The following is a 15,029-nucleotide window of genomic DNA, read 5'->3' as shown; positions in this document are numbered from 1 at the left end:
CAAAATAGGAACCATGATCATGAAAGTACTTCAAACTTCAAACTGCTGTTAAGAAACACACACACACTTTGTAAGTCGCAAATTCAGTGGTAATACTATATGCTTCTATTTGAAGAGATGGGAAGGAAAGGGTTAACAACAGTCCTGCAGTCAACCCTCTCCCTTTATCAGGAGTGCTCCTGGAAGGAAAGAAAAAAACAAAGTTGACTCTATCCAATCCCCTTATAAACACACCAGCAGACCTGGTGAACTCACTAATGGTATTCACTAGCAGCATCGTCTTTATCTAACAGAATACATCTGTTTTGAATACAGCTAGAATTGTTTCTAGTAAACAAACTGGAATCTGTAATTTACAAAGGCATGGCTCCTTGAAAAATGTCACGTGTTTATCGTGTTAAGTAATTTTCAGAGAATGAAATGGAAATGTCTCTCAATGAAACATCCCCCTTTGTGTGATATGCTCACACGCGTCACTTAGACAACTCAGAGATCTCTTACATTAAACCCAATCCACAGCTCATTCTAATGAAACACATAGGAGCTGGGAAGTGGGTGGACACCCTGAACTTGTGCATGTTTTCCCTGTGCTTCATAATTACTTGTATCCTTGAAATTGTTACTAAAGCTTAACACGGGAAAGAGCTCTGATTCCTGTGAATCTGATTTTAATCCAATCAATCTTTTGTGTTAATCAGGAAAGAAAGCAAATATTGCTGTGTAAGTATATTCACCTCAAAATTTTTCAAAAAACCTACTCTGGAAAACAATATGGAGGTTCCTTGAAAAACTAATACAATCCAGTAATTCCACCGCTGGGTATTTACCCAAAGAAAACACAAACACTAGTTCAAAAAGATATACGGACCCCTATGTTTACTACAGCATTATTTACAGTAGCCAAGATATGGAAGTAACCTAAGTGTTCATCGACAGATGTCAGATAAAGGAGATGTGATATATACACACAATGGAATATGACTCAGCCGTAAAAAAGAATGAAATCTTGCCATTTGCAACTGGATGGACATAGAGGGTATAATACCAAGTGAAATATACAGAGGAAGACAAATACCATATGATTTCACTTACATGTGGAATCTAAAAAACAAGCCAAGCAACAATAGTAGAAACAGACTCATAAATATAGAGAACAAACTGGTGGTTGCCAGGGGGCAGGATGGTGCAGGGGATAGGCAATATAGGTAAAGTGGATTAAGAGACACAAACTTCCAGCTATAAAATTAATAATAATTCACAGGATTAAAGTATAACATAGGGAATATAGTAAAAAATATTGCAACAACTTTGTATGGTGACAGATGGTAACTACTCTTTGCACTGAGCTTTTTGTAATAATACATATAATTGTTGAATCACTGTGTTGTACACCTGAAACGAATATATTATGTCAACTGCAATTTAAAAACTTGAAAAATTAAAATAAAATAAAATAAAAACTAAGAAAAAAAGGTTTTCAAAGAAGATGTGCTCCCTACATGGAAGTAGTTTGATTTTTTTTAAGTTTTTTTTTTTTTATTTATTTGAGAAATCTCTACACCCAACATGGGGCTTGAACTCAAAACCCTGAGATCAAGAGTTGCGTGCTCTACTGACTGAAACAGCCAGGTGCCCCAAATTGACTTTTTTTTTTAAGATTTTATTTATTTATTTGACAGAGAGAGAGAGAGAGTGAGAGAGGGAACACAAGCAGGGGGCGTGGGAGAGGGAGAAGCAGGCCTCCTGCCGAGCAGGGAGCCCGATGCGGGGCACAATCCCAGGACCCTGGGATCATGACCTGAGCCTAAGGCAGACGCTTACCGGCTGAGCCACCCAGGCGCCTCCCAAACTGACTTTTTCTAATTATGAAGTTACATAGAGTAATTTTATAACATTCATATGAAACATAAAATTATGAAAAATAAAATTAAAAATCCCATGTAATCCTTCCCAAAGATAAAGACCCTTAAAATTTGGGGTATATATTCTTCCAGATTATTTTTTTATATTTTAAACACATATATGTATATGTATAAATATATATAACAAAGACTAGCTTATACTATCCCATAATTTTCCTTTCTCAGTTAATATATCATTAACAACTTTTTATCTCATAAGTCCTCAATTATTATCACTGTTTAAAGCTGCATGCAATTCTAATGTGTTATGTATCATAAATTAGCAAATTCTCTATTGACGGACATTTAGATTTTCACACCCTCATTATGAGCAATGCTAAGAAGGAAATGTAGGATTTAGACATCTTTGTGAACTTATCCATTTATTCCGTGTGTATTAATTCTGGGTCAAAGGGTAACATAGTTTCATTTTGTTTAACTTTGTTTTAGACACTGAATATATATTACAAATTGCTCTCCAAAATATATTGCATTAATTTAAACTCACAGAGTACACAGTCGTCCCCATTTTGCCTCACCCTTACCAAGAGTAGCTAGAAAGTATATTTTTATTTTTTTATTTTTTTTAAAGATTTTATTTATTTATTTGACAGAGAGATAGAGAGAGCACAAGTAGGCAGGGTGGCAAGCAGAGGGAGAGGGAGAAGCAGGCTCTCTGCTGAGCAGGGAACCGGACGTGGGGCTCGATCCCAGGACCCCAGGATCATGATCTGAGCCGAAGGCAGCCACTTAACTGACTGAGCCACCCAGGCGCCCCTAGAAAGTGTATTTTTAAAGACTGAGTGCTAGTCTTCCAGATATTCTGTAAGAACTCAGTAAATGTATGCAGTAGCCAATAGTCTGGCCTAATCCATTTGCTGGGATGGCTGAGATTTCTGCTTTATTTTACTTTATTACTTGCTCACTGCCCAACTTTTTATCTCATCTGAAGTTGTATAAAGGACAGAGCTCCAGGCAAGTGACATAGGTACCTCTGTCCATCCACCCCACTGCACTGTCCCCAGACATGTCCCCATCCTTCGGGCATGAAGTTCTTGCCTCCGGCTTTTGCTGCTCTCCTGTTCCTGGCTTCATTGACTTTAAGTAACCTGGAATTCTCCGTATCAAGAAGAGAGTGACGGAGGGGAAGGGAGATGAAAACAAAAGCATTAGATACATCTATTTTTAAAACAAAAGAAAAAATTTAAGTGGACATCTACCTATAGGAGTAGGAGGAAATAAAGCAGAGAAGACAGGTTTCTTTTTTAAAAAGCTAGACTTCTCTGAATATACCCTATTTGGAAGATTTAACTTTGGAATCACTTAAATATTTCACCTAATATAAAAAATCAACATCTTGGGGTGCCTGGGTGTCTCAGTCGGTTAAGCGTCTGCCTTTGGCTCAAGTCATGATCCTGAAGTCCTGGGATCGAGTCCCGCGTCGGGCTCCCTGCTCAGCAGGGAGTCTGCTTCTCCCTCTGCCCCTCCCCCCTCTCATGCTCACTCTCTGTCTCATTCTTTCTCTCTCAAATAAATAAAATTTTTTTAAAAAGTCAACATCTTAAAAGTAAAATTAAAAGCCAAAGAAATCAAATTAACCCATGTGTTGAACTGGTAGCATGACCACAAACAGAAGAACTATTTGGGGGCACCTGCACCTGTGTGGCTTAGTCAATTGAGCATCTGACTCTTGATTTCAGCTCAGGTCATGAGCTCAGGGTCGTGAGATGGAGCCCCATGTCCAGCTCCGCATCAGGCTTCGTGCCAGGCATGGAGCCTGCTCAAGATTCTCTCTCTCGGGCTCCAGGGTGGCTCAGTCGTTAAGCATCTGCCTTCAGCTCAAGTCATGACCCCGGGAGTCCTGGGATCGAGCCCCGCATTGGGCTCCCTGCTCAGCGGGAAGCCTGCTTCTCCGTCTCCCACTCCCCCTGCTTGTGTTCCCTCTCTCGCTGTGTCTTTCTCTATCAAGTAAATAAATAAAATCTTAAAAAAAAAAAAGATTCTCTCTCTCAAAAAAGAATGAGAACTATTTGAAGTGATGGGAAATAATCATTCCCATTTTTGTAAATGGAGAAACTGGAAAAATAAAATACATGTTCATCAAACAGTACTGTTTTTGGCTAACTCACTGTATATTCATATGTGTAAAGTGATGTAAAATTAGAAAAGAATTGTGGAGATCCACATTTTTAGGTGTGAAAAGAGCTCTTGGACATATTAAATTTTTGAAAGGAAGCTAAAGAACCCTAAGTAGAGAATGATACAATTATTTTTTATAATTTGCTCAATATCACTGAGTAAATTTGGCTTTTTGTTCTTTTGGTGTACAGTTCTATGAATTTTGATATGTTTAGATTCATGCAACCACCACCACAAACAGAACATACAATAGCTTCATTGTCTAAAAAATTCCCCTTCGTATTCACTTTCATCCTACCACAACCCTGAAGCTGAAGATGACTGAAGAAAAGACTAGCTGATGTTTAAGAAAATCACTACAACCATCACTTACTGGTTTCAGGTGACAACATAACAACAGTTTACTACTGTCATTGTCCATGCCTACAGACAATTTATCTTATATTTTTGAACAAAAAGACATTTACACAATCCTGATAATCGAGTGCAAGAGCCATGTACCAATGTACTGCTTTCACTTAAATCTCTGAGGCATTTGTACTACTCTTCTATTAAAATCAGGATTTTAGGGGCTCCTGGGTGGCTCAGTCAGTTAAGCATCTGCCTTCTGCTCAGGTCTTGATCTCAGGGTCCTGAGATCGAGCCCAGTGTGGGGCTCCCTCCTCAGCGGGGAGCCTGCTTCTCCTTCTCCCTCTGCCTCTCCCCCTGCTTATGCTCTCTCTCTGTCTGTCAAATAAATAAGTAAAATCTTTAAAAATAAAAAAATTAAATTAAAAAAATAAAATAAAATCAGGATTTTAGCGCTTGCCATCACCAGATGAAAAGTTAAGAAGCAGCCTTTCTGTGGAGAGCAAGAATAATTGTGTACAAGGTAGAGAAGTATCCAAATAGGTGACAACTTCTGTGTAATAAAAATCTGTGTAAAGTTAAAAAGAAAAAAAGAGCCTTAATTCTCCCTGTTAGAGACTTATTACACTTCCCCTCCCTTTCCTTAGAACATTTACTTTAGAAAACTTGTAAGTTCTTTCTCTTTAAAATATATGCAAATCTTTTTAAAATGTAAATAGACCTCTTGACCTCTTTACAACCCAGGAACGTCTTTCCAAAGACCTGGGAGCCACCTCTTTGAAATGTAGTCATCAAGAAAGATGGCACACATCTCCCAGTTTCTGGAGCCTAGACAGGAGCCTAACTCAGCAGATTCCTAGGGTTCCTTGCTCCAAAATTCAAGGATACGAGAATTTTGTTTTTCCTTTAGATGAAACCAATCAGCAAACACAGAGAGCCACTCCAATTATCAAGTGAATCTAGGATGAGCTATGTGTAACAAATGCTACTTTGACATCCTCTTACTTGAGGGCTAGTGACCGTTTATCTTGAGAAAATGTCTCTAATGAGTTGTATCTGCTTGGCTACAGGTATGGGTAAGACCTCGGCCTTTGCAATCTCTCAGCAGGCTGTCTGTGATGTGTATTGTGTTCTGGTTTAATGCCTATTCAGTGACAAAACTGTTTTTTCTCTTCTACCTCTGTGGGGAGGTTTTATGGGTTGAGAAGAGATTTTGTTTTTAGTTATATTCTCCCCAACAATAGCAAATACAAACATATATGTGCGTGTGCACACGCACCCACACACATACGCACATGTGCACGTGCATGCACAGATGGCACCAACAAAACTAAGTGAAAAAAAGAAAAAGAAGTGAAAGTGGACTACAAGCACAGCAATAAAAGTGCTAACATGTGCCTCAACAAGGAGAATATCTTGCCTTGGATGTAAGATTAAGCCAGTTGCTCTCAAAGTGTGGTCTCCGAAAAAGGAGTCTTTGTGCAGCCACTATGGAAAACAATATGGAGGATGGAAGTTTTTCAAAAAATCATAGATGGAACTACCAAGGATGCAGCAATCCCACTTCTAGGCATTTAGTTGAAGGAAACAAAAGTACTAATTTAAAAATGTATCTTGTTCACTGCAGCATTATTTACAATAGCCAGGATATGGGAACAACCTAAGTGTCCATTGGTGAATGAATGGATAGATGTGGTTTATACATGCAATGGAATATTATTCAGCCATAAAAAAGAATGAAATCTTGCCACTTGCAACAGCATGAATTGAGGGCATTATGCTAAGTCAGAGAAAGACAAATGTAATATGATCTTACTTATATGTGGAATCTAAACCAAACAAAACTCAAGCTCACAGAAATAGAGAACAGAATGTTGGTTGCCAGAGGTGAGAATGAGGGGTGGGCAAATGAATGAAGGGGATCAAATGGCACAAATTTCCAGCTATAAAATAAATAAGTTATGGGGACAAACTATACAACATGGCAACTATATTTAATAATACTGTATCGCATATTTGAAAGTTGCTAAGAGAGCAAATCTGAAGTTCTCAACACAAGAAAAAGGAAAGAAACTCTGTAATTATGTATGGTAATGGGTGTTAAGTAGACTTATTAGTGTGGTGATCATTTCTAAATCCATCAAAATTCTATATGGATACAGAATCATTATGTTCTATACCTAAAATTAATATAACATATTCAATGATACCTTAATTTAAAAAAAAAAGAAGTGTGGTCTCAGAACCGGCAGCATCAACACCATGGGAATGTTTCAGAAATGCCAATCTTAGGGGCACCTGGGTAGCTCAGTTGGTTGAGCATCTGATTCTTGATTTCAGCTCAGGTCATGATCTCAGGGTCATGAGATTGAGGCCTGCATCCAGCTCCATGCTCAGCACAGAGTCTGCTTGGGATTCTCTCCCTCTTCCTCTACCCCTCCCTCCTTCACCCCACCCCACTGGCTCACTCTCCCTCTCAAAAAAAAAAAAAAAAAAAAAGTCTGTCTCTGCCTCTCCCCTTTCTAAAAAATAAAAAGAAATTTAAAAAAAAATGCCCATCTTAGACCTACCTGAGACCCACTGAATCGGCAACTCTGGGGGTAGGGGCTCAGCAATCTGCATTTTCACCAATCTCCCGGGTGACCAGGACACACGCTACAGTTTGAAAACCACAAAACCAGGCAACTAGACCTGAGAACCACCTGTCAAATCTGGAGGGTCCCCACACATGAGTGGATGCAGAAGTGGATGGAAGGGAATTATTGCACTGAACTGGTCACTCAAGTGTCTCTGAAACATCAAATTTAAAAAACCCTTATGGGGTGAATGGCTGGCTCAGTTGGTAGAGCATGTGACTCTTGATTTCAGGGTCATGAGTTCAAGCCCCATGTTGGTTGTGGAGCCTACTTAAAAATAAATAAATAAAATAAATCTTAAAAAATAAAATAAAATTTAAAAGCCTTTATAAAGGGAGTACTTCAGCTGTGTGAGAAACTCAGCAGGCCCTCTCCATCCTCACCATTTCACTGGTGAAAATCATAAAAACAATCATTTAAAAGTCTCTGGGAAAAAGAAAGGACAAAAAAGTTTTAAAGTTAAGTCCCTGGAAATTTACCTAAGGGCATACAGCAAATCAGGAAGCACTTATTCAAGAAAACTACTAAATCTCAATAAGACAGTAGGAGTCTATAACATTGGGACCAGCACTTGCTCCCAATACACACACACACTCACACACACACACACACACACACACACACACTCACAGCAGGTTCATGAACTCTTGGCAGGGGCAGCTCAAAATACAGTGACTCTCTTTCCCCCAGCCCCCAGCGATAGGGTTATAGTCCCACCCCACGAGAAGTGTCTCTCATTCCAGCCTTCACCCCAGCTCTATTCAAGGCAAGCACAGTCCAAAAGACTGAACCTCCCTCTCCTCCACCTAACTACCACTCCTAGGGTGGAGGCTCTACCTCAGGCGCACCAAGCCAAGAATACTTGGACTGTGATCACCCTCCCTCCTCATAGGCAGAGGTTCCAAGAGGTGCAAGCCAAGAAGACAAAGGTTCCATGATCCCAGCATAAGCTCCAGCTCATAGGGCAGTGGTGTCACTCCAGAAGAAGCCAGTTTGCTCCAGGTTCCAAGGGTACAGACAAGATAGGAGCACTGGTATGTTTGTAACACTTTTCAAGCCAGACCTCTCTTGTTTTCTAAAACAGAAATTTAGCTATCTTATATATAGTGTAGAGTTGGGCTTGCCTTATGATCTAATATGACATTTTCAAAGTGAATTGATAGGGCAGGTAAATATTTAATCAGAATTCTGCAATATTTTAAATTAAGTATTTTTTATGTTTTTAAAAAGTCCTTCACTACGTAGTGTGTGCGGTCTTCTGATATTTAGGTTGCAGACATTTAATTAGATTTAGACTTTTGAGTGCTCATCTTTGTAACAAAAACTTTATACAGTACCCTTAGATAGTCCTCTCTTTTCACAGTATCTACTAGTTCCCTTCTAGAACAATGACATAATTAGCATATTTTTTCTTTCTCCTCCCTTTCCAACACCATCCAATATGAGTCAATACAAGACTTTCTCAATGTTATCTCTACATTGCCAAATATGTCTATACTTTTATTACTTGCTTCCTCAGCCTTGATTGATGTTCTCTGAGCTACACCTATTGAAGACAAGGCAATCAGAAAGTTAGTCCCTTTCTCTTGGGATGCTCACCTTTGAAACCCAGCCACCATTCTGTAAGGAAGCCCACAGGGAGAGGCCTAAATGAAGAGGACCTTCATGCCCACTGAGTTTCCAACTGACAGCACCACCTTGGCAGTCGTATGAGTGAGCCATCTTGGAAATAGATCCTCCAGCCCTCATTGACATGCCCCAGTGGACACCATGTGGAGCAGAGGTGAGCCTCTTCTACTGAACCCTGCACAAACTGCAAATTCATGAGCTGAATGAATGACTGTTATTGTTGTAAGCCAGTTTGTTATGTAGCAACAGATAACTGGAACAATAAGTAGCACTTGAAGTTCTTTCCTAAACCAGGGACTTAGGGTACCCAGACCAAGATAAGAGAAGTGTTTCTAGAGTGCTAAACGGCATGCCAAGTTCAACTCTTCCACCTATTCCTGTGCAGGAAACTTATTATTCTAACCCAGTTAGTCAGCTGGTATCGACTAATATAAAACATGATGGATTAGCCAATGTGAAGATGCCCCCTTGCTGCCCAACTGAGTCAAGAGAATTCTATTGGCTCTAAGATACCCAGGCCAAGGAACTCAGGCTGGTCTATTGTGCATCTAAGGTGATATCCTTGGTGATTTTTGACTAGCATGACTAACAGATTTCATACTATTGTTTAGAGCTTAAATGCCCACTCCCCATGAATAAGGTGATATATCTTACCCTCCCCAAGACAGTCACTCCTTCAGACCCACTCCTGAGAGTAGCTGGGGAAGGACTGAGATGAATCCCAGAAATTATGGAACGGTTGCTGACTCCTCTAGGGTGCAAGTCGTGTACCCACAGGGCAAACAAGAAAAGTCATTTTTACAAATTGGAAGAACATCCCAGGAGGGATATAGTGACCAGTCTGGAAAATGTCCCATTTAGTCATAAGGGTCAATCAGTTAATGGCTATTATTCCTATTGGTGGGCATATACATGGTATGGAAATGGACAAAGTGTACATCTGGGTCAAACTACTTCAAGGGTCTATTGCTTTACTCCCCCAAAAAGACAATTAAATAAAAACTGCTAAGTGGCCTAATCAACAAAAAAAAGGTAAATGATTGCGGACCTGAAGTAGTAGCAATATTAATGTTAGAGAAAGAACACATTTCCCTACTTCTGATTTCCAGTGGAGGAACTAAGGGCTTAGAAGAGCCACATACACCTCACACATTCTCTTCAAAGAGGATGTGGCTGCCACAGAGCAGCGACAAGGAAACTTACCCGAAGGAGCAGGCCAGAGGTGATCTGCAGAGGTGGTCACTGGGCAGAGAGACAGTTGCCTGAGGACACAGCCAGCGCTGCTACTGGACTGGCCACCAGGTGGAAAGAGTCTGGCCTGGGCAAGGCTGGAGCTCGTCTGAGAGCCACAGGGCTCCTTGGCTGAATTTAAAAATGGAAAACTGGAACCCAGAATGGAATTGTCATTTTGTGGTATCCCTCCAACACCCTCTTTGTCAAAACCTAACACAGGGCCAGTTGGCAAAAGAGGCATGTTTCCAGGATCCAAATCCAGTATTGCAGAGCAGCTCAAAGAAGGGTGGATTTGGCGCTAAGAGAGAATAAACTGGTTATCAGCACATCTACATGCTGAGGAGAGCAGAGAAGGATCCAAGAACAACTTCATACCACCACCAAATCACCCCCTTCTTGTTGGATAAATAATAGATACTTCTGTGAGTTAAGCCACTGTTAGCTGAGTTGCCTGTCTCTTGCAACCTCACGCATTTCTAATTGAAACAGGAAGAGTGTTGGAGTGTCCTTACTGAGCTGCCCTCCTAGGGAATGAGTCTCTCCTATAGGTCTAATCACTGCATGGTGTTGGATTATATTTTATATTCAATTGCATTCATGTTTTACCATCGTTGAGATCGCTTTCAGTTTTTTCTGCTATTGCAAACAATGTTGAGAGAAACTTCTTTGTGTACTTACTTGTCCAATTATTTCCATTAGACAAAAGTCCAAGAATAGTTCCTGAGGCAAAATATAGGCATTTTTCAAGACTTCTGATGTATATTGCCAAGTTGCTCTCCAAAAGCAAAACAATACCAATCAGCACGCCCAGCAACAGTGAAAGAGAGTACTCGTTCTCACCAACACTGGCTAGAAAGCAGAGTTTGAAAGATGGGTGCTGTGAACTGATACTCTCTTTGTTCTGCCTCCTCCCCTCCCCACAGCCTAGAATACAGGTGCTCAATAAATCAATCAAAGCTCCAGACCAGTAGACATTATGATCTAATCTGACTGTTCTGGATGGCAAAGAACTCTTCCTTGGCTCACTGCCCAGTATCCTGGCATCATGTGGCTCCTATAAAGGCAGTAGCTCCACGCACATCACAAACAGGGCCCAGACGCCATTAAACCACCACCTGCTCCCCAAACCACCCCTTCAGCCATGAAGCTCCTGCTCCTCGTCTTTGCCTCCTTTGGGTTCCTGGGGACTCCAGGTAAAATGGATGGCGGAAGAGAGAGGAGGGCTGGGGGCCAGGAACACTAGCAGATCTGTTTGATAGACCTGGTGACAGACAAGCCAGTTTGAGGCTTAGAGGCAGGATTCACCCTACTGAGTTCCAACCTAAGGTGGGGGATCTCCCAATATTCACCACCAGCCTCAATACCCTGGACCCAGCCACCACCCTATATATGACCTTATACAAAGACCAGTCCCCCAAACGTTTTTCCTGTTCTAAAACAAGAGTCAGCCTCAACCTGGTCCAAAATATCTTTCTGTCACTTTTCGTGAGCTCCCTATATCTACTAAACTCCTAAGATGCTGAGAAGGCATCCCTCTCTGCCATTTACATCCTTTAAGATCAGCCCCAGGGTTAGTGCTTGGAGGAAAGACTGAGCCTGGGAGGAAGACACAGAGGTCCCATCCCCGTGTCCAACAGAGTGCTGGCAGGCAGGGCAAAGAGACCTCTCAGAGGGCAAGTTCACACAGGATGGCAAACAAGGTGCTCAACTTGAACCCTGGGGTGAAGAGAGCATGCAGAGCCAGAGAGAAAGAGAGAGAAAGCAGAGAGCCAGGCATTGGGTGCGTAGAAAGCCAGAGGAGGAGGGTTCTCAGAAAATGCCAGTGCTGAGGTGATGGCAGACAGCTGAGATAAAGCCCTCAGATTTAACCAGAAAGTGGCCCCTGGTGTCAGGCAGTGTATGAATGCACAAATACCCTGTCAGTAGCAACAGTCACTTTCCCTTTAATGCCTTCGGGAATGATGTGACTTTTTTTTTCCTTTGCCCTGGGTTGACTGGTATTTAGTTTCATATTCCCTGAGAACAAATGAGGCAGAAACATCATATAAAGTGGAGGCTGTGGGGTAAGAATAGCCCGAATTCCCCCTTTCAAGTGTTCAAGTTCCTCCCTGACGTGAAGACCTGGCTCCCCACGCCCTGATTTCACGCATACATTCTGTGGTAGCAGTGACAGCGAAAGTACAGGCTTTAACTATAGAGGCAAAGCCACAAAGATTGGCAGAAGGAGAGCTCCTTAGAGTTCCCAAAGGCCGGCAGTCAAGGCAAGTTCTGTCTCCTCTTCCCTGCCTCCCCACCTCTCATTTGCCAGCTATCTCAAGCATCCATCTCAGAATAAAATGCCAAACGCTCCTATACAGCCCCGACCCCTGGGAAGTCCCTGGGCTGCTTCTACCCTTAACTTCCGCTCTTGTCCTCTCCTCTGCAGCCAGCGGGGGCAGGGCAAGGTGCACGCACAAGTTCCCGGGACGCTGCAAGATGTCCTGCAACTCCCTGGAAAGATCCATATTCATGTGCGACAGGTACAAACTGTGCTGTGTCAAAGATCCCTTAAGGACCATCGTACCACCTCCTGTCCACAAAGTTCAGAACCACTGCAGAAAAACTACGAAAAGACAAAATGAGGAGCATCAAATGGGTATACCACCAAAACCACTGTCATTGCCAAGTATTCAACATAACTACCGTACCCCTATAAAACGTTGAGGCTCCTTCCTTCTGCGGCTCCAATTCATGACCCATCTCAAAGCTCCTGTCTTCTACATCACTCTGTCATTCACTTAATAAACACTGGAATTTGTATCTATCCTATGCAATTGACTGCCCTGTGCGCTCATCCACCCGGCATGTGTCAGTTTGGGGCCTCCAAGAGCAGAAGTCAAGGAGGAATTGGACATGAAAAGACTCACTGGGGGGGAAAGGCCTGTGATGGAGGAAGGTGAGGAGCAGAAGGAGGCAGGAGAGCCTTCAGACCGCAATGCGCGTCTGGGACCTGTAAAAGGAGGGCGACAGGAGGTCTGCCCAGGAGGAGCATGAGTTTGCAGATCTAAGGCTAACAGAAAGGCTCAAAGCAAGGATCGCCCCCTCAGAGGAGCCCCGACCAGGGCAGAGATCACCAGGCTCTTGTACCCCATGGAGCATAGTCATGGCTGGGAGCGGCCCCTGGAGAACGTGGCCTGGAGGTGAATGTTACTGCGGATCTGGTAGTGTGGCAGCTGGAGGCCATCCACCAACCGCACTCTCAGCAGCTTCTCTGGAACGGAGGTCCGAGAGGTGCACCTCCACGGCCACCACAGAGCATGAGGTGAGAAAGGAAAGGGCTAAAAGTGTATGTTTGGGTCAGCCATGTAGACTGACTGATGAGGTATTCATTTACTCATCTGTGTAATAAAATAGACAAAATACATAGATCCAAAATGGTAATACTCTCTGCAACGATGCCTGTGACTCCAGTGTGCCCACCCACAATATAAAATTGGCATAACCCTGTTGCAAAGCCAAGTGGAAATAAGAACAAAGAAACAGAATTTCTATTTGTTTAATCCAGTTAACATAACTTCTAGGAATCTATCCATTTGTTAAGTTAATTCAAAAGAAGCAAAAAGGCACAAAGGTGTGCAATGCAATGTTATTTAAAATGGCAAGAAAATGAGAAAACTCTAAATGATGAAATATTATATACTAATGATATGTATAATTATAGACAAATGAAAATACTTATAAAATACAGTACACACTAATAACATTATCCAAAATAGCACTTATGCTATGGTTGCCATTATGTCAAACTATCTCTTCAAATGATACAATGAAACTCATGAAAATTATGATTTTTTTTTGGTTGGAAAGCAGGATTATACATAAGTTTCCTCTTACACTTGATGTCCATTAATTTTGTATAACATTTATGTGACAGATGCCAAATTCCACCCAAGAGAAACAAACCAGGACACTCAGGCCTAAACAATTCCAAGCAACCCTGGAAACTAGCTAACCATACAAAAAACTTATATGCCAATTCCCTACCTCATACCTCAAACCAGAATTAAGTCCGGATGGTTTAAAAATGACAGTGTGAAAAATAAAGTATTAAAAAATTATATGGGGTGCCTGGGTGGCTCATTTGGTTGAGTGACTGCCTTCGGCTCAGGCCATGATCCTGGAGTCCCTGGATCGAGTCCCACATCGGGCTCCCTGCTCAGCAGGGAGTCTGCTTCTCCCTCTGACCCTCTCCCCTCTTATGTGCTCTCTCTCTCTCATTCTCTCTCTCTCAAATAAATAAATAAAATCTTTAAAAAAATAAAAATTAAAAATTATATAGTTAGGGGCGCCTGGGTGGCTCAGTTGGTTAAGTATCTGACTCTTGATTTTTGGCTCGGGTCATGATCTCAGGGTTGTGTGATCCAGCCCTGCCTTGGGCTCCGCCACTGGGTGTGGAGACTGCTTGGGATTCTGCCTCTCCCTCTGCACCCCCACACCCCCCACTGCTCACATGCATGCACACACTCTCTCTCTTAAAAAAAAAAAAGATTATATAGTTAAATATTTAATTTGGGAGCAAGGAAGCTCTAAGTATGGCAATAAAGGAAAAATTCACATAAAATTAAGTTGATTATATGGCATAAAATATTAACTTCCGTGTCAAAAAATATCATTTTGAAACCTATCCATATTGTTGCATGTATCAATGGTTCACGTCTTTTGATTTATGAGTACTATTCCATTGTGTGAATATACCACAATTTATTTATCCAGATTTGGTTTTTTTAAGTTTTATTTATTTATTCATGAGAGTCAGAGAGAGAGAGAGGTAGAGGCAGAGGGAGAAGCAGGCTCCCCGCGGAGCAGGGAGCCCAATGCGGGGCTCGATCCCAGGACCCTGGGATCATGACCTGAGCCGAAGGCAGACGCCTAACCATCTGAGCCACCCAGGCGCCCCTATCCAGATTTGTTGATAGACATTTAGGTTGTCCAGTTCGGAGTTATTTACAAATAAAGCTTCTATGAACATTCACGTTACTAGTGTTTGCATGGACCTATGCTTCCATTTCTCTTAGGTAAATACCTAGGAGTGGAATGGCTGGATCACATGGTAGGTGAATGTTTAGCTTTTAAAGAAATACCAAACTGTTCCCCAAGATGCTTG

At 41.8% G+C, this 15,029-nt stretch overlaps 1 protein-coding gene across 1 annotated transcript; it reads left to right on the top strand.

Annotated features, from left to right (window-relative positions):
* The first annotated feature begins 11,027 nt into the window (after positions 1-11,027).
* On the top strand, positions 11,028-12,589 carry DEFB132 (defensin beta 132). The gene is made up of 2 exons (XM_035729030.1): positions 11,028-11,079; positions 12,312-12,589. Exons 1-2 carry the CDS (start codon positions 11,028-11,030, stop codon positions 12,587-12,589), a joined length of 330 nt encoding a protein of 109 aa, XP_035584923.1.
* Positions 12,590-15,029: the final 2,440 nt, after the last annotated feature.

The sequence above is a fragment of the Zalophus californianus genome, chromosome 8, assembly GCF_009762305.2.
Source record: "Zalophus californianus isolate mZalCal1 chromosome 8, mZalCal1.pri.v2, whole genome shotgun sequence".
NCBI classification, from domain to species: Eukaryota; Metazoa; Chordata; class Mammalia; order Carnivora; family Otariidae; genus Zalophus; species Zalophus californianus.
The sequence above is the reverse complement of the archived record's forward strand: the minus strand, read 5'-3'. Positions and strand labels throughout refer to the sequence as shown.